Source organism: Mercenaria mercenaria, chromosome 6 (genome assembly GCF_021730395.1).
Source record: "Mercenaria mercenaria strain notata chromosome 6, MADL_Memer_1, whole genome shotgun sequence".
Lineage (NCBI taxonomy): Eukaryota > Metazoa > Mollusca > Bivalvia > Venerida > Veneridae > Mercenaria > Mercenaria mercenaria.
Window position 1 is genome coordinate 34211813 of NC_069366.1, and position 24235 is coordinate 34236047.

General features: G+C 35.0%; 1 protein-coding gene and 1 long non-coding RNA gene across 2 annotated transcripts; one reads left to right on the forward strand and one right to left on the reverse strand.

The window, feature by feature from the left end:
- LOC123549190 (F-box only protein 6-like) lies at positions 1 to 23762 on the reverse strand. The gene is made up of 9 exons (XM_053545594.1): positions 23591 to 23762; positions 10515 to 10596; positions 7982 to 8105; positions 7382 to 7511; positions 5700 to 5855; positions 4199 to 4250; positions 3173 to 3262; positions 1947 to 2409; positions 1 to 1322 (listed from the first exon to the last, which is right to left on the reverse strand). The coding sequence occupies exons 2-8, from the start codon at positions 10558 to 10560 to the stop codon at positions 2282 to 2284; spliced, it is 726 nt and encodes a 241-aa protein (XP_053401569.1). The 5' UTR covers positions 10561 to 10596; positions 23591 to 23762; the 3' UTR covers positions 1 to 1322; positions 1947 to 2281.
- Positions 21844 to 23032, forward strand: LOC123527743 (uncharacterized). The gene is made up of 3 exons (XR_008371315.1): positions 21844 to 22164; positions 22379 to 22457; positions 22868 to 23032. It is a non-coding gene; the product is annotated as an uncharacterized LOC123527743 (long non-coding RNA).
- Positions 23763 to 24235: the final 473 nt, after the last annotated feature.

Below are 24235 nucleotides of genomic sequence, written 5' to 3' on the forward strand. Positions count from 1 at the left end.
TATTAAAATACGGAAATAATTGTAAACTTAAATTGAAGAAGCAACATTGTAGGAAGAAAATACGTTAAGACAATATGTGCACTATTATATACAAATGTAAGTTGTACGGATATAACGGATTTTAACAATACAAATTTTTACATTTTCACCATAGTTTCATGAAGTGCTTTTTTTCCATGTCTATTATGTTGCAATAAAAGGTGCTGATTTGTTCCGGGTTAAAACAAAAAACTGTCACGATATTGTAATTTGAAACTAAAACTATAAGAATATGCACAAGTAAAAGATAAAAGGTAAGGGTAGATTTCCCGGAAGGCACAAACGCCCCAAACACAGCCATAGAGTCATGCATCGCAAACTAGGCCCACAACAAAATGAAGCTGTAACGGAAAAAATATTGTAGACGGGTTGCATCAAAAATCCAACAACGAGTACATTTTAATTAAAAGCAAAATGCAGAAAAAGGTGGCGGTGGGGGTAAGGGGTAGATAAAAGGTTCGGGTGTTGGGGGGAAGTGGAAAAATGGAAAAAAGAAGGATGAATATTCATAAGGAAAAACACGTTGCTAAAACGTAGTCTCCCTATGCCGTAAACCACAGCAGCACAGACATGCACGTACACAATGCAAACACACACGCGCACGCACGCACGTAAACAGCAAACAGACAAGTAACAATTTCAAAAGGAATATATTATTTTGTTTTATTGGTAAGAAGGTTGAGATTTTGTCCTAAGTATACATAAATAAGGATATGTTGGCAGAAATGTTCACCCGTAGGTTTCAATGTGTAAAATGGAGACACGAAGTAATGTATGACTATATCCCAACACGAAGTAATGTATGACTATATCCAAAATGGATTCTTATTTATTTGTGTACACTCAAAGAAATATTTATTATCTATTTAAACAAAGAGTAGAACTAAGTAATACTAGCAAAGTAAGAGTAATATTTTCTCAAGTTAACATAAATACTGAAAAAACATTCAATTTTGCATCAAAATTCAAAGTAGCAAATATAAGAGTTAAGTAAAATGTACGTGAAGATAAGTTCAAAATACGATATTGGAATTACTGAAACGCCAAATCTTAATGTCACTTCATCAATGGGTAAATCAACATTTAAATCATTTTAAACACATGAATTGTTGCTCTCAGTTTTCATCTGATGAAGGCGAGGTTTCTGCCTCTGCAACGACTGCTACAAACGAGCAAGTGATTTTAGCGCCAAAATTTCCCGCCCAATAGCACGTGTCACGACCGCCATGCGAGTACTCAATAAAACGCACACCGGGCCCATAGCTTCCAAAACTCCCTTCAACCTGATTATAGAATAAGAATTAAAATAGACGAATCCTAACATGACCATAAACTGACCTGGCTATCAGGTAAAATGATAATAGTGGTTCCTATTTAACAAATAACCATCAATTTATCAGCAAAAAAGTAAAACTGTATAAATGCTTCAGCTAGAAACCGTCCAATGAGTGCATGTTACAAGAATAAATATTCAATATCGGAAGATACATGTAAATGTTCCGTGCAATTGAAACAGGATCTTAGAATTTCATTTCAACATTTTTATAATTCTTCCATTAGCGGAAATACAAACCCTGTAACAGTTATTTTTATAGAATGGAGTGAGTTTGTTAGAAGGAAAATATGCATTAATTTATTTTTGTCCGGAAGCAAATTACTATGTCGGGGCGCCGGCCATCTTCGTTGATTTCTTTCAATGACATATGGGTTTAGCGTCACACCGACACATTTATTGGTCAAAGGACGACTTCCAGCTTCCCTATAGACGATATTTCAGACACAAGCGGGCTCCTTGATAGAACCATTGACTTTCCGTAAGTCAGTTTGATGACTTCCTCACAGGAAAAGTCTGCACTCCAAGAAAGGGTTCGAATCTACAGAGGCGAGGGGGACAGACATGTACCTACCTTATACCAATTTCCTTTAGCTTCAGCTACTCTGGTCTCCTTGAACGTCTTTTCGTAAACCATTTTCATATCAGAATTCAGCAGACGAACTGTTAACCAGTACACACAACTCGCATATCCTCGCGATCCGAACCTATCACATTAAAAAATTTTCATTTATACCAATTTTTACATCTTCCCTCCCTAATCGTTTAGTCCAGCAGTTCACTAATGTTAGTAAGGGTGTTGCTAAAAGTTTCTTGATACACAAAACTATAATACTGCAGATGTTAAGAAACAGGCAAAGAAAACAAAAACAATCTGTTGGGCATTCTTATATAAATGATCTCAAGTAGCTACCATTCGCTCAATTTGATCTTTGGTCCAATTTCATCCATGTAGTTAGAATCGAACCCTTCAAAATCGAGGTCAATGACCTGCTTCTTCTCACAGTCCTGGTAAGAGGTCGACCAACAGGATTCACCTACACAATAAAAAACACGAAATGATGCATCCTGGGGACATTAAAAGAAAGGGAGAAATATTTCCCATCAATATTAAGGTACTTCTGCATGTTTTATAAACCGTAAGTACCGGCGTAACGTCATTTATCCGGATAACGTAAAATAAAGTCTGGATTCGGCTTACGAAAAAGAACATCATTTAATGAATCAATGGCAACTCTTGAGTAGATAACGTTACTATTTTTCAAAAAATAAATATGATCAATTCACAATGTGTGGTTTAGTCACTTTAAAACAAAAAGAAAAACAGATTCTATCAGACATAACTTATTTATACTTAAATACAAATGGGATTTTTTTCTGAGCTGTCTGTAGCTGAATGACGCACATTCATGCGTGCAAAGTTTCAGTATTATCTGTAATAATTTAACAATCGAAGAGCAAAAAGGAAATTAAGCCTTTTATGGTAGAAGTCTAATATTTTAATCGTTGATGGAAATGAGCTCTAGTCATTGTCTAAACAGAAATGGTAATTTGCTGTAGCAGAAAAGACAAGTTATATGTATATTTGAGCCGTGCCATGAGAAAACCAACATAGTGGGTTCGCTAACAGTTTCTCTAATTCCAATAGGCGTTGAAAGCGAACAGCATGGATCCTGACCAAACTGCGCGGATGCGCAGGCTGGTCTGGATCCATGCTGGTCGCATACCCACTATGTTGGTTTTTTCATGGCACGGCTCATTTATAGATGCATTAGATACGATTTGAAAGTTAATGTATACCTTCAGCCTCTTTGACTGGCTTACACCCAGATGGCTTCTCCTCACAGGCCCACCCACCATCACTGACAATAGTCCAACCCTCAAAGTTGGCTGTAAAATTATAATTTCAGCATGGGAAAAGCACACGTTTTGATAAATTTCAAAGAAAGATTTTATTATTTTTTTATAAACATCACTGTGTTTTAATATCTGCGTTAATCTACAATTTGCCACGATGTGTATATCAGACAACTGGCAGTTAACGGTAAAACCGGACGGTGTGACTGGCATATCACCTCTATGCCAGCTTTAACCGCACAAGCTTTAGTCGAACTGAAATCATATTTTCTTTCGTATAACTCCCAGTCGGGGAGCAACACTAATAAAATGACCAAAAACAAAAATCCTTGAAGAAGTACTGTTTATAACGACCGCGAATCGGTGCCAGGTGGGTGGGGGGTTAATTAATTATTAACTCGAAAATTCCAGATATCAGCTATTATTTATCGAGGTTGGTGTATAGAAGACCAGCTACTAGACTGATAATAAATATAGTTGTACATTTTCCCCCTTTTATCGAATTCATTTCCGTAGAGACAAAAGCCAATCCATTTTTAAATTTGAGATTTTTACAGAGGAATGATGTTAAAATTATCCCATTGTGATATTGGATATAGAATATAGACTGACTCAGTTCACTACAATCAATCATAGAAATGTAAAAAGATGTATCATAGTCTAGGAGCTAGTCTAGGTGTTTATGTGCAGATCTAATTCAGGTATCTTTCGAAGCCCTTCTAAAGATAGACACAGGGGATCGTATAAAATGACCAGGGAGTGTCCACTCTTCAGTACCTTTTGAATATGCTTAAATCAGGACGGGTTTCGACACAATGCGCGTGATATGACGAGGATCTATTGACATACCCTACATTAACGTGTTTTTAAAATGCTCTTCCTTAGTATGTCATAAAACTTATTAAAAAGTTATAAGGAATTTGAAGATAACCACCTTTTATCTATTTTCCAGAAAGAAAAAAATCTTACATGCGGCACATGGATTCTTAAGCAAATTTTTGCCAAGCTTTTCTCGCACAGCCTGCAAGGTAAGGTAAATACGCATTAGGTGAGCGTAATAAACTTTATGAGTTAACGTAACTACTTCAACAGGTTTCATGCCACATCAAAAATAAATTACTAAAACACAGAAAACAAAAAAAACAACAACATTAATCTGCATACCATAAGATGTCACAACGGCTTTTGGAAATTTGTTGCATTTTTTTTTTCGTTTCATATGTTTGCACACATGTGTTATATGAACAGAATATTTCATATACATATTGAATTTAGATTAAACAAGGAGCTGCGTTTTCAAAACACAAAATCATGCCAAAGGGTGTATGAAAAAAGGTGTTGTTTTCTGGGATTGAATATCATAATTATGAAGGTCGAGGACATCTATATATAGGCCAGTTTGAAGGTTTTGCTATAGGGCCTGGTGAGTGTCAGTAAGAACGAAATGGGGCCATTAACGTACTGTAGCGCCAAAAATGTTATTTTTTTTTTAACTTTGAAGATTAAGGTCATTATAATGACGGTCAAGGTCATTTATATGTATGTCAGTTTGTAGGTCTTGCCACAAGGATTGTTGAGTGCAAGTATGATTTACATGTAATTCGGTTTATTACCCGCACGCTTATCTCAGTAGGGAGAGCGTTGGTCTGCGGATCGCGGGGTCGCGAGTTCGATCCCCGGGCGGGGCGTATGCTCTCCGTGACGATTTGATAAAAGACATTGAGTCTGAAATCATTCGTCCTCCATCTCTGATAATTCATGTGGGAAAGTTAGCATTTACTTAGGAAGGACAGGATTGTACTGGTGAAGAATCCAGGAACACTGGTTAGGGTAACTGCCCGCCGTTACATGACTGAAATGCTGTTGAAAAACGGCTTTAATCCCAAAACAAACAAACAGACAGACAAACAAAATTCGGTTCATTAATGTGGGCTGCAGGCAATATGGTTCGTATGGACGAATGAAGGTCAATGCTATCTATATGTAGGTCTTGCCATAAGGTTTGTTGATTGTGAGTAGAAAATAAACTGAGTAATTTATGTGGGTTGTAGGACCAAAAAATGTTGTTTATGTTGTTTATTAAGGTTTAAAGTTTGAAGGTGAATGTCATATTAGGGGCAAGGTCATTTATATGTAGGCTTTGCCAAAAGAATTATTGAGTTCGAGTATGAACTAAATCGGGTCATTAATATGGGCTGCAGGCAATCTTGTTCATACAAACGGACTAAAAGTTCTATCGCTGTATCCTCGAAGGCTGAAAAAGTTGTATTGTATATAACTCACTGGCTGTAAAAAACAAGCTACAACACTTTCCCGAATGTTTTAAGGCCACTGAGGTAAAAATATAAGAAAGAGTTTAGATCAAAATATTAATGTGTGGCACTTACCTATGATCTATGCAAATTAGTACGACTAAAAACACAGTTCTTTTAGATCTAGAGTGCCTGTAAGAACAGTAACTCAGACTCACCCTTTTCTTTCTGTTGCCCCTTTTCTTGCCGACAAAAACTCCAGAATTCGTCATTTTGGCACCATAATGTCCGGTCCAGATCTTTGTATTTTGCCCGCCATGTTTAAACTCTACGTAACGGACACCTGGTGGATAGTCTTGAAACACGTGCTTCACCTGAAAATGAGTCAGTGTAAACCACTTTTAACTTTTCTGTTGTTTTTTTTTCCTTCTTACTCCGTAACAGTCGTAAACGATGATGACGCGAATTCGTTTGAATCTCAACAGCAACTATGCGACATATGCAGATTAGATTGAGAGACAGAGACAGATAGCGAAGCCCTTTGCATTTGTAGAGCTATATTCCATATTTTCTTTGCAATATTTTGCTATAATCACGTGACAGATCTCTGCTTGAAACGTAGGTAGCATTTTCATAATGAAATAACAGCATGACAGAATTTTTCATAGAAACATAGATCATACACCACCAGTACGATTTGGGTTCTCAATATTTAGCTGATTTTGCAGTTTGTGTGTTTAACTGAGAATATTTTTCTTGCATCAAACATGACGCCCACTTTTCTTTTGATTTTTATTCAGCACTGACAATATTGTTCAAGAAAATGTAAGTTATAGACATTTAAATTGGGTCCTTATGTCAATTTTATATAGAACAAGCAAATTCGATGAATTTGTATCCCCCGCCGAAAGGGTTTCTGGTGAGGAATGGCAAAAATATATATCCGGCAAAAAGTTAAGGATGTTACTAAGAAGCAAATAATTTCATTAGCCAAAATCAAGTTATCAGAAAAACAAATGTTTGAAGTGTACATAATAAATATATGTTCAAATATGTTACGTTGATCCTGACTAAAGAAATTATTTTGAATGGAATATGTTTACTGTAATAAGTTTAGCTTTTATAATTAAATGGAGTTATTTGAAATGTGAGCTTGAAGTTTAACTGGAACGACCTGGCGTGGGTACACAACTTCACATGTTTATAATAAATGTTCATGGAAAAGAATGCTAGAAATGTAATGAAATTCTACCAAATGGTAAGTTTGTTATGTACAAATATGTGGATTTTTATACAATTAAAGGGCAATAACTCTGAAGTTACAAAAGAAATCCGAACGAAATTGTGTGTGCACAAACACATTATGGTGATCTAAATTCAGTTAAACTTTCATAGTCGAAGGTCAAATATATCAAAAGTTACGACACAGAAATTGCCATATTTATTGTACCCTGTATAGTTAACACTAGAACCTTCTAAGGGCCATAACTCTGGTGTTACTTGGGCAATCTGACTGAAACTTGACGGGACGCATAACCTCATAGTGGTGAATATGTATATGAAGTTTTACTTCAATATTCCCAACCAATTCCTAGATATGGCTCCGGGCGGACGGAGGGACGTTCCTACATATGGGTATTTAATAGCTACTCTTTTGTTCTCTTTATTGTTCTTTTAGCCACGTAAAAGAAAAATACCACATAAAAGCCTTACGGAATGAATGACATCAAAGAAAAAGTAAAGTTACCTATTGTTCCTATAGCCACTTAAGTATGCAAATGTGGGCTCGGAAGGACGGACGGACGGACGGACAACGCCAAAACTATATCGCTCCGACTCTTGTCGGGGATAATAAAGAAGAACAGCTATTTAGTGTGTTGTAACCATAAACCTTTCCTACTTTTTTCCAGCCGGAACATTCCTCTTGCGTATCTTCAAAGTTCCAAACGTCCAGTTCAGTTGATTTGTCGTCTGCTAACAGTCGCACTCTGATCGTGTATTCACAGCCACAGACATTTCTAGCACCATACCTTCTCAAACATTATGAAAGAGAATACAATTATGTTTTAAACTTGTTTTTGGTCAACAGTTCACTGAAAAATGTGTTATAACAAAATGTTCTTAGACAGTTTGCTAAATTCGCTGCTCGCCAATGCACAGTTTACGGGAAAATTTTCAACATGTTCATTTCCACATAAAACGTTGTGGCATAGAATGTATATGACACTGAATACTGATAACTTCAGTGAAAAGAAGTGTAAGGTCTTGGTAATAAATAGGATAAATATTAACTTTCTTCATTTATTTCAAAAGTATTGCAATGGTTTAATCCTTTATGCAAAATAATTTTGGTTATTTATAAGGAAACTTGCAAACTTTATTAAGTTTGTACCACTGGTAATTCATTTTCACAGTACCAACATCTTATAGATTTTTGAAGGATTGTTTTGAACGAGTCATTTTAATCTGTCATGATCTATTTATAACGTCGAATTTCTACCAGTCTCTAATCCGAATTGGTGGCTTTTTATCTAGTATTTCCTCACTTATGTCGAACTCCGGTAAATAGATCAGCTGAAAATTCTCGCATGGTTCGTGACTTGTTGACCGACTGGGGAGATTCTCTGAAATACAAGATACATTTTTTAAAAAGCATGAAGTAAGCGTTTCATAGTCGCTGTCTCTATTCAGTCTGTTTGTAGTAGTCTGACTCGAGAATATTGTTGTTAGGACATTTTGAAGAATAATTGATTTGGATTTAACGATATTGCTGTTAAGAAAATAAAAAATAAAATAATAAAAATTATTTTACATTGAATTGTCCCGTAAGTGTATTATTCGTTCATACATAAATTATGTAAAAATAAACTCCTGTTAGTACGTTGTGGCTACAAGTTACTAAAAATAATCTCTAACTGATAAGTTTTAACCACAAGTTATTGAGAATACCTTGATTACTATGTCGTTCCCACATTTAAGTAAAAAAATATCGACCATGTCACTTGTATGTTTCCGTAGTTTAAAATGTCGTTTTGAATTTTATTTGGATAATATCTTTGTGTACTATGGTGGCATACGATAATCATAAAAGTTTCATGAAAACACAATATTTTTCTCGAAAACTTAAATAGTCTTTTGTGAATTTAGGGAAACGTTTCCGTGAAAATATTATCGAGACTGTATGTCAAAATAGTGCACAGTACTGCATAAAGATAATTATAAAGGCAATTTCTGTTTTCAAGAAAAAAGAAAGTTTCGCGAAAAGATTTATCTATACATATATTTTTAATATATATAAAATTATTTAGTTTTCAGTGAAGTGATTGCATTTATTACATGTAAGTGAGATAAATTATGCTCTTATTCAATGATGGCCATCTCAGAACGGTGCATGACGGATTTATTAAAGGATGCTGACTGTCGAATCATTTTCCCGTCACCTCTGTGGGCTTGAAAATTGGCTAAGTTCAACCAAGAACTGTGACCTTGACCTTTAAGCTAGTAAAACGATTGTCGGCCTGACACATTGTTTATCTATGCTTATCATTTGTGTCGAATTATTTTGAAATCGGACCATGCATGTCAAAGTTATGGACCGGACACGAAGACCACATTATCACTATATAAGTAGTGAAAAGTTCAACCAAGAACTGTGACCCTGACCTTTGAGCTAGTACAATGGTTTTGCGCATGACACAATGTCTATCCATTATTATTTTATTATTCTGAAATCAGACCATGCATGTTAAGGTTATGGCCCGGACACGAAAACAACTTTTGTAGTGAAAATCGGCTTAGTTCAACCAAGGACTGTGACCTTGACCTTTGAGATAATGAAATGGTTTTGCGCATGGCACATTGTCTATCCATGCTTATTATTTTTGTCAAATCATTCTGAAATCGAATTATGCTTGTCAATGTTATGAGCCGGACACACACACCATCATTTCCCGAACACACAAACAAACACACAAACAAACAAACAAAAACATAAACAAAACAAACACACGGACAGGGGTAATACTATATGCTCCCACCCTCCCATTTTAAGGCGGGGCATAATAAAACTAGCAAACAAATACACCAAGGCTAAAATGTACAAGAAGGCATGTAAGAGTTCGTTCATATTTCAACTTGTTTAATCACTATCAGTTTCATTTCCATAACTGATCACTATCAATGTCATTTCCTTAACTGAAGTTGCTTTAAACCGTGTGGTCAATGAGAAGGTAAGACAATTTATATAACAAGCTTCGTGAGAAGATGATACTCTAAATAAAGAAGATATCTTCGTCTAACATAAGACAGCTCCGGCGTTCCATATTTTTCTAAAAATGTAACATAATCTGACTACTATAAACCATACATCTAACGTGTTTGCCTCTTCAGAACTGAATCAATATAAAATGACCACATATTTTACCCTTATGTAAAACTTCTAGATAATTTTATAGATACGACTCGTACACATCCCAAAAACAACTATATGTTGTGCATGTTTTTAATGAAATAAAGAGAAGACGAATGTAGAGAAATGTGCCGCGCCATGGGAAAACCAACATATTTTCCCCTTATGTAAAACTTCTAGATAATTTTATAGATACGACTCGTACACATCACAAAAACAACTATATGTTGCGCATGTTTTTAATGAAATAAAGAGAAGACGAATGTAGAGAAATGAGCCGCGCCATGGGAAAACCAACATAATGGGTTTGCGACCAGCATGGATCCAGACAGTTTCTCTTATTGCTATAGGCTTTGAAAGTGAACAGCATGGATCCTGACCAGACTGCGCGGATGCGCAGACTGGTCTGGATCCATGCTGGTCGCAAACCCACTATGTTGGTTTTCTCATGGCGCGGCTCAAATGTTGATCTACGGTATATGTAGAATTCAACATTCTACACAGTTCCATACAGCAATGAATATGATTTATCGGCTTTTAGACTTTCGCACAACCTGTTTGTAATTCGGACAGTCTGGCATACAATAAGACATTTACAAACTCAGACAAGAACACTTAAACATACCTTCTGCACATGGATTCCTCAGTAGATTTTTATTTCTTCTTGACATGTTTTACGTTTTAATAGAACAGTGCCCAAAAAAAATCTGGAAATATATAGAAAATACTATGGAAGGGGACATCCACCATTTGACACATTTTACTAGTTGATATTTTAATATGCCAATTCAATTCCCATGTTGGTTTTTATAAATGCATTATCCATATTTGTATGTACATTAACATTATATCATTTCAATGATGACACTAGTCAGTGTTTTCAATGAAATATTAAAACGTTTCAGTAATGAATTAATAAAACAAGTTCAAATGCAGATATTTTAATTTAAATTGAGTTGATTGTTTTACAATTGCAAATTCAATTTCTTCTTACATTTTTGTTATTTTCAAAATATTGTTTATATTTAGATACATCAACAGTACTTTAAAAAAACAGAGGCATAGATATGATCATATCTATGTGTCTGATAAAAACGAACATCATTCGCGCAATGAAATGTTGATTATCAAACATATAATTGTCATAATAATGACTGCAACAAAATAAGGCTGTTCTCATAATAATTTTGACGTTATAAAACGAAGCTGAGAAACAGTCATTATTACGACAAAGGTCGCCGTATAATTATTAACTGCTCCCTCTCCGGTGCAACGTCCATTTTCACCTCGTGAAAAACACAGCGGCGAAGTGTTCAAACTTGCGAAATATGACAATTTTGACCATGTCTGACAGGGTTTAGACCCGGCTCGATCCCCTTTGACCGTGATATATACAGGAATCATACATGGTCTTGTAGGCATAGGTCCTAGCTAAAGATTGCCGGTGCCTAGGATAGCCCGAAGGGTCAATGCAGGTCGTATAAGGTCACAAGGTAGTGTTCGAACTTAGAAAGTCTGCATATTTTGACCATGTCGCAAAGAATTTCAATAAAGTTCGACCCTGTATCACCAAAACAAATGCCCGTTTCATACATTGATGTGTAGTTATGGATTATGGCTATCGATTGACACTATGTTCGAGTATATTGGAACGCACTAGGGGTCGGGGCGGGTCGTATAAGAACACTATTTGGTCTTCTAACTCCGTATTTGACCATGTCTAAAAGGTTATCGACCGGGTTTGAGCCCCTATGCCAAAGAAATATACATATATTATACATGGTCGTATAGGTATGAGTCCTGGCTATCGAATGAGACCAAGTTTGAATATCTTACGTACCCATAAGGGTCAAAGCAGGCCATTTAAGGTCGTCGGGAAGTGTTCAAATTTAGGATACATTTCAATTTTGACAATTTTGAAAGGCTTTAACCCGGTTCGAACCCCTATGACCATGATATATGCATGTATCATACATGGACGTGTAGGTATGTAGGGTCGAATGAGGACACCGTTTTGTCTTCTAGCTTCGTATTTTGACCATAACTGAGAGATTTTCGATCGGATTCGAGCCTTTATGCCAAAGATATATACATATATCATATATAATTGTATAGGTGTAAGTCCTGATTCTCGATTGAGACCAAGTTTTTGTACCTAGGATTGCCCTAGAGGTCAGAGCATGTCATATATGGTTACAAGGTATGCCTCCAACATAGAAAATACGGCTTTTTACCATGTCTGGAAGGCTTTGGACCCATCTGAATCCCGTTTGGCCAAAACAAGTACCAGTTTTCTGCATCGTCGACTAGATATGGGTCCTGGCTACAAAATAACACGATTTTCGAGTACCTGAGTTGGCACTGGTGTCAGTAGAGGTAACAATTGAAAGTACGGAAGTTCAGTGGATATTGACACTGTGTTAGATTTTGACTTTTGTTCGAGTCTATACATCACGGGAACCTACCTATACTATATATGGATATGTTGGTAGATGTCTAAGCTTTACATTCAAACTACTTACAAGTCCATTTGATGCCATCAGGGCTCAGTACAGGTCTCAAAATGTGACCAGACTTTGACCTATGACCTTGACCCCTAGTCACCGTGTTCGGACCCGATTATGCATGCTTCCTGTTGCTACGGGCTTGTCCTATGCAACAAGGTATTATTTATTAAAATCGGACAATTGGTTATGGTTCTTGCGACAAGGTCCATCCCAAAATTCAATATAATTATTTTTATTATGAAGTATGCATATTTTCCCGAAAAACTGTACAATTTGAGACGGTTCCCCGACATAACCGTGAACGGAAATATGTACAAGTTACATATCTTTCTAGACACTGTTTCTATTTACTTTATAAAAGTAATTTCATTAAAATATCTCGTGTTTGGAACATTCTACATAATTTTAAGTTAATGAAAAACACGGAATTCTTTCGAACGGAAATGTACAGAATACAGCTTTTATCCTAAATTACGTACAGACGGACAAACAGATTTTTTTTGTTACAACCTTTCAGATATTATATTTTTTTTAAAAAAGAAAACACAAGTTTTAAGTTTTTATTTACAGATATTTGATAACGCAAAAAAAACGATTATATAAGCACGTTTCTTTGTTTTACGGCTAATAATTTACAAGCCAAAAATGCCAAAGCTCTGCAAATGTTCCCGACGGCGTGTCCGTCGGGGAAAAATTACTTTCATATTCGTTTAAATGACAACTATTTGTTAAAAGAAATGTCAATCTTGTTCCTAACGCTTTTTATAATAAAATAAAATTGATGAAATTTTCGAAAAAAAAAATGCGACAAAAATTTCGATTATACGGTCCCTATAGCAAGTCTAGAGATAGTACAGACTGACAAAACTCACCTGAAACTTTTTATTTCCATAGAAATAATAGATATAAACCAAACCTTGTTACTTTAAGTGTTGAAAGATATTTTTAGATAAAAAAGGTATTGTAGTATTTATGTGTTTCTTTTTACCTTTGGACCTGGAACCCATGTTCGAGCCCGGGCAACCCTTAGGATTGGATTTTAATCTTGTGCTTTACCTTTATGAAATAATATTGGAAAGTTCTACAAATATACGTAACTTTTATTAAGATAGCTTTAGTATTTTTGTCATAATATTTGATTGAAAATGACATTTTTTAAAATTGATTTCAGGCCCGGGGCCCAAACCCCTCTAGAGACCGGTTTGACCCAACTAGGGGGTTCTGAATGTCTTTTATTGTGTAGTATCTAATAATATCTAGCTAAAAATGACAAACCCTACCATAAAAAAAAGGTTTTGACACTTTAATTTCGATTTCAAAAATTCGATATCAGGGACATAATTATCCGGCACCCGGACCATTGGGATGAGAGGAAAAATGTTCGAATCTGACCTTAACCTTTTGCATTATCGACTGCGTAACCCCTTGCGGGATTTTGCCTGGGTGTGTCCATCATTTTAAACCCTTTAGGAAAATAAGTCCATGATTTTATTTGGGAGTCTAAGAGCTGAAAAATGAGATTGTGAATAGTGAAAATGTAACAAAGTGCATTATTATTGGGAACTATCGGGAATTTTCGACTTCTCGTCGTAACGAGATCAAGTGGGATCTTGTTTTTGGGGTAGATAGAAAATGTTTTCACTATTTTAAGTTGCCTTGGTGGTGTAGAAGTTGAATCCGTTTGGTGGCACCCTGTCATCATTGAGCAAAACTTTTTATGGAGGATTGAAGATGGCGAGCAAAATGACATCTTAAGCAAATGATAAGTTTATGCTACATTCAGATAACATATATTTAATCAAGCAATATTGCCATCAGATAGTTCCATTAATAAGTAGATATTCTCAAGAATGATGTGGACAACAAATGCAACATATATTTATATAGAAATGAAGTTTACATTACAATACGTTACCAATTTGTTACCAAAAATATACATAATGTCTTACAGTAAGTCTTCAGTCAGATATTTAGTGCATTTTCAGTGGTTGCAACATTTTTTTATATTGAACAACAACTTGGAAAGAAAATTTTTATCATAAGAGATCGCCATTTATAATAGAAAGCTACGTTACCATCATGTATTGTTATATACAAAAGAAACGACTTAGTATTCAAAGAGTTATTTGCTAAAATTGGTTATTTGAATATACTGTAAACAAGTTAACAAATACAGTAAATTTATAGTTACATATTAATTTCTTCTGTTTTATAATAACTCAATCAAAATTTACATTACACTACGTTACCATTAAAAACATGAATAGCATTTATATACAGCAAACAAGATTGACTAGTCTAAGGCATATATTTGAAATAGAAGTTGTAAATTGTAATCAGCCTAGTTTCAATTGCACATATGTATAATTAACGTAGATTCAGTTAAACAATAACATTTATAAGGTTTTAAATACCATATGATTATTACATATTATACGGAAAATGTATAATAAAATATACAAAATGTTTGTCTTGACTGGGCTAAAAACTGCAATGGTGTGACTAAATATGTTCTTTTGCATAAACGCGGGTCACATTATCAATAACACAAAATTCCATTATAGCAAATTGCTATCATTCGGTATATCAACAATGTACTGACTAAGTAGTGATCACAAAACTGCACTGTGACTAGATTGGGAATGCTGAAAGCTTTGCTTTGCTATACTCCAACTACCTACATTTGTTTTGTTTGAGGGTTGTTACAAACTACATTTCCCATGCATGCACAAAAACTCGTTCTTGACAGACACGCACTGTTACATCTACATCTTGCAGATGAGCAAGCCTGTGGACTTTCGCAATCACATTTGATAATTTGAAGTATTTCGGGTGGCGCGAGTGCTATGCTGTCTTCTATCTTAACGTTACTAAGCGATTTTGTTGCTTCAACTTTTCCCCATCCAAGTAATGTTCTATTCAAACGACTCGGTTTTGGGAGACAATGAAAAGATTTTCGATGCCGCAGAAGGTGATTTTCATACTTTTGAAGCCCACACATGTTGACGTACATCTCACATGCTTTCAAGGTCCGTATGATAGAACTTTGCAATAAGCTTCGTACAGACTTTCATGACAGTATCGAAGGTGCAGAAGTTGACCGCAATATCTCCACCACGGTTCCTTTTCAAGCTCTGAAATGACAGTGCTATCATAACCGGATAAAGCATGTGCTGTCAGAAGGTCAGGTGTTATAGCTAATTCTAACACGACCAGCGAATAACCTACATACATGTAGAGCAAAATCTATCCCGTGTTATTCTGCAATAAACCACTCGCGTGCAATGACGTCATCCGATCCAAGTGCGTAGCACGGTCGTAAAAAGTAGTTACCATTTTTTTCTAACACTAGTACTGTTGATACTAGTATGCCGTGTTAGAATCGAAATAACAAATTCCCAAGTGTGATTTATCGTAGAATAACCCGTGTTTTGAGTTCTTATGCGAAACAATATATCACTCAGGCCTACGGCCTTCGTGATATATTCTTACGCATAAGAACTCAAAACACGGGTTATTCTACGATAAACCACACTTGAGAACTTATTATTTCTTAAATGATCGGACGCTGTTGCCTTAATGTCCACTGACATATGATCTCTTACAGATAACTCAATAATGAGGTTCTGTTTGAGCCCATGTTGTACAAAGTTGTACAGGAGTAGTGCAAATACATCAGTATCATCAGATATTATGGACGCATCTTGCACGATATTTGTTGTACCAAAATATTATCAGCCTCTTTGTGTGTTGTAATCTTTACGTTGTATCTTAATGTTCAGATTAATCTCTGTTGATGTTTTGTTTTGTCCAATGATAACTAGCTTTCACCTAATAGTTGTACAAGCAAGTATGTACGATTCCAAGTCATCTAGACTATCAGCTGTATTGGTTGCTTCTTGTTGCTATCAACTGTTATGATGTTCTTCTGTGGTGGCAACTGAATTATAAGCGGCATTTGGTGTAGCGACAATGCAGAAGTCCTCTACTGTCTGTCGCGCGTTTCTAGTACTTTCAGAAACTTTTCACATAAACACCTATTGTCCCAATAGCAGGCCAACGTATTACATAAGATATGGCAGAACCATCAATGATGACTGTTGAAACCTGTTGGCAATGTATGTACATAATATCCGATGATACTGATGTATTTGCACTAATTCTGTACCACTATGTATAACAAGGGATCACACAGAACATCATAATGGAGACGTCTGTAAGAGATCGTGTGTCAGTGGACATTAAGGCAACAGCGTTCAAGTATTCAGCTTTAATATCTGACCTTCTGGCAGCACATGCTTTGTCCAGTTGTGATAGCACTGCAAGTCATTTCAGAGTTGAAAAAGGAACTGCTGTGAACATATTGCGGTCCGGTTCTGCACATTTGGCTTGTGTTGGCGATCCGACGTCAGATTTCGAAACTGTTATGAAAGTCTGTACGAAGTTTATTGCAAAGTGTTATGGTTATCATACGGACCTCGAAAGCATAGCAGATGTACGTCAACGTGTGTGTGCCTCTAAGCAGGAACATCAGATCTGCGGCACCGAAAATCGCTTCATCGCCTCACACAAACGATTCGTTTGAACAGAATGTAAAACCTGCTCATCTGCAAACATGCATTTGAAAGAAAAGCGTTCTAGAACCAAAGCCTCCTAATCTCGAACCATCATTATTTGGATGGGAAAAAGTTGAAGCAGTGACAAACGTATGAAAGAAGACAGCGTAGCGCTCGCGTCACCCTAAATATTTCAACTGATCAAATGTGATTGCGATAGTCAGCTGGCTTGTTTATCTGCAAGATGTAGATGAAACAGTGCGCGCCTGTCATTTCTGTCATGTACCGAGCTGTGGTGGCCTAATGGATAAGACATCTGCCCCACAATCGGGAGGTCGAAGGTTCGAGCCATGTCATAGGCTGATCTTATTACTAAAGAGAGACCGGTTGGGTTGGTGGGCCACCAGCTAGTTAAATAATGGATACCGATTGCCTACCTGCCTGGTGCCTGGCATTAAAAATAGGAATCGGGAAGTAATGCTGTTTAATATATGTAGGTGTCTCATAAGCCAAATTTGCTGGCTTTTTCAATAGGGGTGCACTATAATAAACAGACACTTTACTTTTTTATACATTTTCCATATAATATGTATGAATCATATGGCACTTAAAACCTTATAAATGTTACTGTTTAACTGAATTCATGTTAATGATATATGTGCAATTGAAACTAGGCTGATTACAATTTACAACTTCTAGTTCAAATATATGCCTTTGACTATTCACTAGTCAAACTGTTTTGTTGTATATGTTTTAATGCAAATGCTATATATAATTTTAATAGTAACGTAGTGTAATGTTAATTGAGTTATTATAAAACAGAACTAATTCATCTGTAATTATAACACCGCTGTATTTATTAACTTGTAAATAGTGTATTCAAATAACTAATTTTGGCAAATAATTATATGAATACTAAGTCTTTGCTTTTGCATCTAACAATACATGATGGTAACGTAATTTTCTGTTATAAATGGTGAACCCTCATGATATACATTTTTTTCCAAAGTTGTTGTTCATTATAATATAATTGTCGCAAGCATTGGAAATGCACATTATATGACTGAAAACTTATTGTTAGACATTACTTACTTTATTGGTAACAAATTGGTAACGTATTGTAACGTACACTTCATTTCTATGAAAATATGTGTAACATTTGTTAAACACTTTATTCTGAAAAATATCTATTTACAAATTGAACTATCAGATGGCAATATTGTTTGATTAAATATGTGTTATCTGAATGTGGAATAAACTTAAATCATTTGCTTAAGACGCCATTTTGGTCGCCATCTTTAATCCTCCATAAAAAAATTGACCAATGATGATAGAGTGTCATCAAACGGATTTAACTTCTACAACACCAAGACCGCTGAAAACCGCTAAAACATTTTCTATCTACCCCAAAACAAGGTCCAGCACGAAACCAGCTTTCTTCGGCAGGAATATTCCTCATCTTTTGAGGTTATTTTTTTAAGGTCAGGGTTAGGGGTCGGGTCAAGGCAAACCGTTTGGTAGATCTACTTGGGGACCAACCAAAGTCCATCGGAAAATCCCGACCGGGTACACTTTCTAAGTCGAAAAAAAAAGACACCAACTTTAACCTGTTTGAGCTATAACTGTTTCTTTGGTTACGACTATGTTGTTTTTTTTTTATATCGGGGTCATCATTTAAATGTTCAGAATAACCTAAGCTTTATCTTTGAATGAAACGGTTGCAGGCGGACTTATTTTCTTAGTATAAAATATTGTCCACACCGGTACGGGGAGCGTTTATTATTTTTTACTGTTTTACCAGTTATTCCCCTTTACTTAAAAGGGTTCATTTTAGCGCAAAGAAACTAATTTTGCTACACAACATACAATTGAAATGACTCAAATGTCATTCATATGACCAAATCAAAACAAAATTGAAAATAGAAATATAGGAATAAGAAGTTTATCAATGCCATTTTAAGCATACTTAAAATGACAAAGTTAGCGAAATAAATTCTTAAAAAATAATTAGTATAATTGCACATAAAGTCCTTTAAATCAATTTTGACTCAATGGTTTCCACATTGATGGCATAGTTAGCAAATTGAGTACTTAATTATTATTAAAATATCTGCAAATGAATTCTTATGACTGAATTATTAGAATCATTTTAATTTTCATTGGTTACAACATAAACAGTAGCATTATAATTAAAATATCACAATTTACAAATAAATAGGGATAATGCACTTCTGAACAGCAACATGGGAAAGGAATTTGCATATAGAAATATCAACTACTATAATGTGTGAAGTGGCGGATATCCCCTTCCATAGAATACTACAGTACACGTCAAATTTCTTCATACGGTGGCCTACGTCTACTCGTGGTTGGATCGCCTTTAAATGCACAAAAGTTAGATATCAATTTGAGCAAGCAGTTTCAGACTTTTCAGGCTTTAAAATTTAACATTTCGATCTCATTTGCGCTTTCTCATTTGAATTGCAAACTGCAACCATTTCACAGTTGTACATTTTACAATTGCAAATTTTTAATTTTTGTGGTTAAACATGTATTGAATTGCGTTTCTGTTTAAAAAAGATGGTATTATTTAGACTTTTCAGATTGGGGAACAAGTAGCTTTAAGTTTCTCACGGACGAGTTGTTGCGATCATTCCGCGAATAAGTTGCTGTGATCATCCCGCGAACTGTATAGCTGCTGGGAACACGCCGCGAACTTGCTGAGAACCATGACTATCAAGCAAAATCTAGCCAGAAATTGCCCCTGAAAGTGCTCCTTAAACAAATTAATCAATATGAATCAGGAACATAATTTTTTTTCAATAAAGTCAAGCACTGACGCTGTAAAAATTCAAACTATCAATGTCTGTACTTTTTCATTTTATCGTATTTGGTATAATTTGAATTTAATGATTATACATGTATACATTTTAATTGTTAATTGCAATTTGAATAACAGTGTCTCAGTGTATGTATTTATTTCATCCTTATCTTTTTCCTTAACACTGCTTAAAAGTAAGGGGCCTCCATGGCCGAGTGGTTAAGGTCGCTGACTTCGAATCACTTGCCCCTCACCGATGTGGGTTTGAGCCTCGCTCGGGGCGTTGAATCCTTCATGTGAGAAAGCCATCCAGCTGGCTTACGGAAGGTCGATGGTTCTACCCAGGTGCCCGATTGTGATGAAATAATGCACGGTGGGACACCTGGGGTCTTCCTTCACGATTAAAGCTGGAAAGTCGCCATATGACCTATATTGTGTCGGTGCGACGTAAACCAAAGAAAAACAAAAACAAGAAAAACAAAAACAAAACAAAAGCTTATAACTTATAGGTATGACTACAAATTTATCAATGGCTTGAAAATGCGTTTTTTAGTGTCTCCCACCTAACTAGAGGCCTGGCCCCAATTTCACGAAAAAACTTAAGTAATTGCTTAGCTAAGTCTGTTATTTCAAATGCTTGTTTTTGCCCTTTATTTGCCCTGTGTGGCTGCGTTTGCTATATGTGAGGCGCTTTTGAACGTCTTTGAACATGAAAAGGGCGCTGTATAAAACTGGTATAATGATAATAATAATAATAATAACAAGATTTAGCTTACCAAAAGGTTCCTTCTAGAACATATTAAATATTCTTTTTAAGGGATCTTTAATAAAATAATTATGAACTATGTGTTTTGCTAGTTTACGTGCATTCTTATCTATTCATTATAAGAATACTTAAAGTTATTTCACACAAACATTATTTAACTTAAAAAAGAAGAAAAAAACACCTTTTGATGAGCGATCCTACCGGACAATAATAAATACCATATCTCTGTCAAAATTTCGGGAATCAATGTCGACAGCTGTGCTAGTGGCACAGATCATAATTTAGTCGTATGTTTCCCTGTTTTAATTAGCAATACAATGGAAGAAAAGATCTGCCATATGCCAGTAATTGCATTGCATGAATGGATATAGCTCCAGAACCATTAAACCAGCAGAAAAAGGGCTTTTATATAAGTCGGCACCAACAAACTGATGGATTTGAAAAAAATGCGTACAAAATGTTCACAACTTAAAAATTAGAAAACAATAAATCAAAAGGCATGAAATTACAAAGTTCGAAATATGTATAGCTCAGTAAAGTGAAGAAATGCATTATACAGTTCTAGATAAAAACAAGGGAAGTAATTGAAATGATGTTATCCGTTCATGGTACGTATCGTGCAATAGCATTCACAGACAAGTAAAAAATATCGAATAACTTTGTTTTGATGGTTATACTTAAAATGTCAAAGTAATAAAGTTGGTATGAAATAAACTCGTAAAAAGAACCTCTGAAGGCAGCAAAGAATGCAACCAAGAAGAATAATAGTAGATGATATTTTTGGGCGGGAGTCTATTTTTAGATGATGAATATTCATTTAGTTAATCTCGATTCTACAATATGACATGTAAGATTTAGGAGTTAGATAGTTTAAACTAAATTATTGTTTTTTGGAGGTCTGTTTATTACGTAGTTGTATTTCACTAAAATTGACTTAAAGATGCGTAAAAACACATTGGCAAAGAGGCTATTTCTAATGAATTTGCATGAGTACAAAATGGCGGCGCCTACTGGAATTCGGATGCCTTTGATGATACCCTTGTATTCATTACCTGCTCAGTCAAGTGTGACATGTTCACCATAAGTGTTCCTTCTCATGAGAAGGAACAATAATACATGTTTTGTAATAATAATAACAATTACGTTTATATATAAATTTGCACTTAGATCTGCAAAACGAATTTTTAATCTGTTGTTCAAGATGTAAATTGTAATGGTCATGCAGTATCTCTAAAACATTGACATTGTTCCTTAAAATGCAATTTTAATTGCAAAATGCAAAATATTCATGTAGCAGGGTTGAATTTTAGTAGCTTCTAATCTAAAATGTCAATAATATGATTTACAGGTTTCACGCTACACCGAATTTGATTGTGTTATTTTTTACAGCGTAATCATACAGTATTTAGTAGTACTGCAGAGGTTAAAGGTTAAAATTATGTACAAAACAAGTAGTGATTGGTCGTTTAGGGTTCAGCGTTGTAATTTTTACTAGTGTAGCGGGAGTTTAATGGATCAGCTGACTGTACGATTGATAGTGAAAGGGGCAGGACTGTTTTCTGGGAACCCTGTTGTTCCATCCTGGGGCCTTAGACAATATTAGAGATGTTGTGCAGCATTTAGAAGTATGTATCTGTTATTTTAGAATGTATTGCTTTGTCAGTTTCCTGTAATTATTGCTGTTGTACGGTTTTTATGTTGTTCAGTATTCAAGTTGTCATTGGTTTCCGCGTTCGGGTTTGGAGTCCATATTCTGTCACTCGGTTTGCATTGCCGCTGTCTACATCTAATTACTCTAATTTGCATGTCTATAATGGTGGTTGGCCCTCTGTGTTTCAGGTCTTACTAACCAGCACAGTACCGCCACGAGTGAGTGAGCCAGTGTGGTAAAGTGGAGACATTCATCTCTTGGATGAAGGTAAACAATTATATCTATTGAGAAGTTGTTATTGTAATAACTATTGTATTTTTGATTAATCATTCATGTAAAAAAAGGCATTTGAGCAGCACTGGTGAACCCGGAATATAAGACGGAACTATTTCTTTTATTCATTGTATAATGATTTCTTAGAATACTTTATTATGTAAATAGTTGTGATATTATTATTCAGTGAACCAGTACACTGTCCATACTACACAGTAAATGTATGTTGTACATGTACGCATCATGAACTTTGTTTGAAATGATTTGTTGAACATTATAAGAAGAGCTGGATTCAATATTGTCCGTTTAGGCCGACAAAGACATAATATATGTATTATATATAATGATATTGATAGTTATTGTTCTGACTCATTTCTAGCCAGTAGTTTATTTACATGTTTCAGGTCGAGATCTCATGTTTACGAGATTGTACGTTTACCAGTTTACTGGATTACGCGTTTAAGGAGTTACTGGTTCACTAATCTACGTTATCATTTAGAGACTGATGAAATGATGTAAAGAAGTATCTAATTAAATAAAGTAACTTTAAACTTGTAACAGTGTTATGGTTACATTCAAATTGTTAAATATTTTGCATATTGAAGTTAAAAAATATCATATTCAACCGTGATTCTGTTTCGGAGAAATATGTTTTTCTGTTTGGCGTTTAAGGCTTTGCACTTTGTTATTTAAATTGCAAACTTAAAAATATTTTGCGTTTTGCACTTTGCGATCCGATTATATATTTTGCTGTTCATCATTGCTATTCAGTCTCACAATAAATTAATTAGTATTTTTTAGATGTCTGTGAACTTGGCAGTCTTACAGCGGTGTAAAATTAGCACAATCTAGCAGCGTAGCAGCGTGAAGTTAGCACAGCCTAGCGGCGTAGCAGCGTGAAGTTAGCAGCCTAACAGCGTGGTGTGAAAAGAATGACGGACATATTAAAATAGTTTTTGTTGTTGTTATTCTAAGTTTACTATACACATTGTGATTTGTTCATTGCCGTTGATGTGCATTTATGTTGTGCGATCGACACCAGTACACAATATCTTACTCATTTTTCGCTTAAATACTTTAAAATTTGTGTTAAACTATGAAACGAACACCTTACATATTTAACTTACCTTAACCAAGAATATATTCCGTTACTGATGTTATATTGTTGAAGTAGAATTGTTACTGATACGAAATCAATACACGACTTTACGAATTATTCTGTGATTTTCAGTTTTAAATGATGATTAAATGGTAAGTAGGATATCTAAGTTTGTAGTTTGTAGCAGCTTAATTCATTCTCATTATAATAATGGTAAGTACTTTATTTTTTTTCCTGGATAGTTATTGAAGAAAGTTACTTGTTAAAATAAAATAAATTTAAAAAATATGACAAAAGTGAAAGTACTATTGGTTTAAATGATTTAGTAGATCATTTTTCGAAACTTTCGAATGATGTGAATAGTCAGCTCAATTTTGATGATGCGTCGACTTCTCAGTCTGAATCAGTCAATATTGAATGTTTAGATAGTACTATTACAATAGAGGAAGTACAAAAAACTATATCGATGCTAAATAGGTATAAAAGTTGCGACTTTGAGCAAAACGTTGCTGACTTTTTTATTGATTCAAATTCATTTATTTCACCATATCTATGTACTATGTTTAACCATATTTTTGATAATTGTATTTATCCTGAGGCGTGGTCGAAAGGAGTAATTATACCTATATACAAAAAAGGTGATCGAAATAATCCCGCAAATTATCGTGGGATT

Bases quoted from the DNA above. Each gene is read 5' to 3' on its own strand.
- LOC123549190 (XM_053545594.1), bottom strand. From the start codon at position 10,560: ATGTCAAGAAGAAATAAAAATCTACTGAGGAATCCATGTGCAGAAG. The intron at 7,512-7,981 runs GTAGAAATTCGA...ATGTTTGAGAAG, and splicing joins CCAATTCGGATTAGAGACTG to GTATGGTGCTAGAAATGTCT. The intron at 4,251-5,699 runs GTGAGTCTGAGT...CTTACCTTGCAG, and splicing joins GGGGCAACAGAAAGAAAAGG to GCTGTGCGAGAAAAGCTTGG.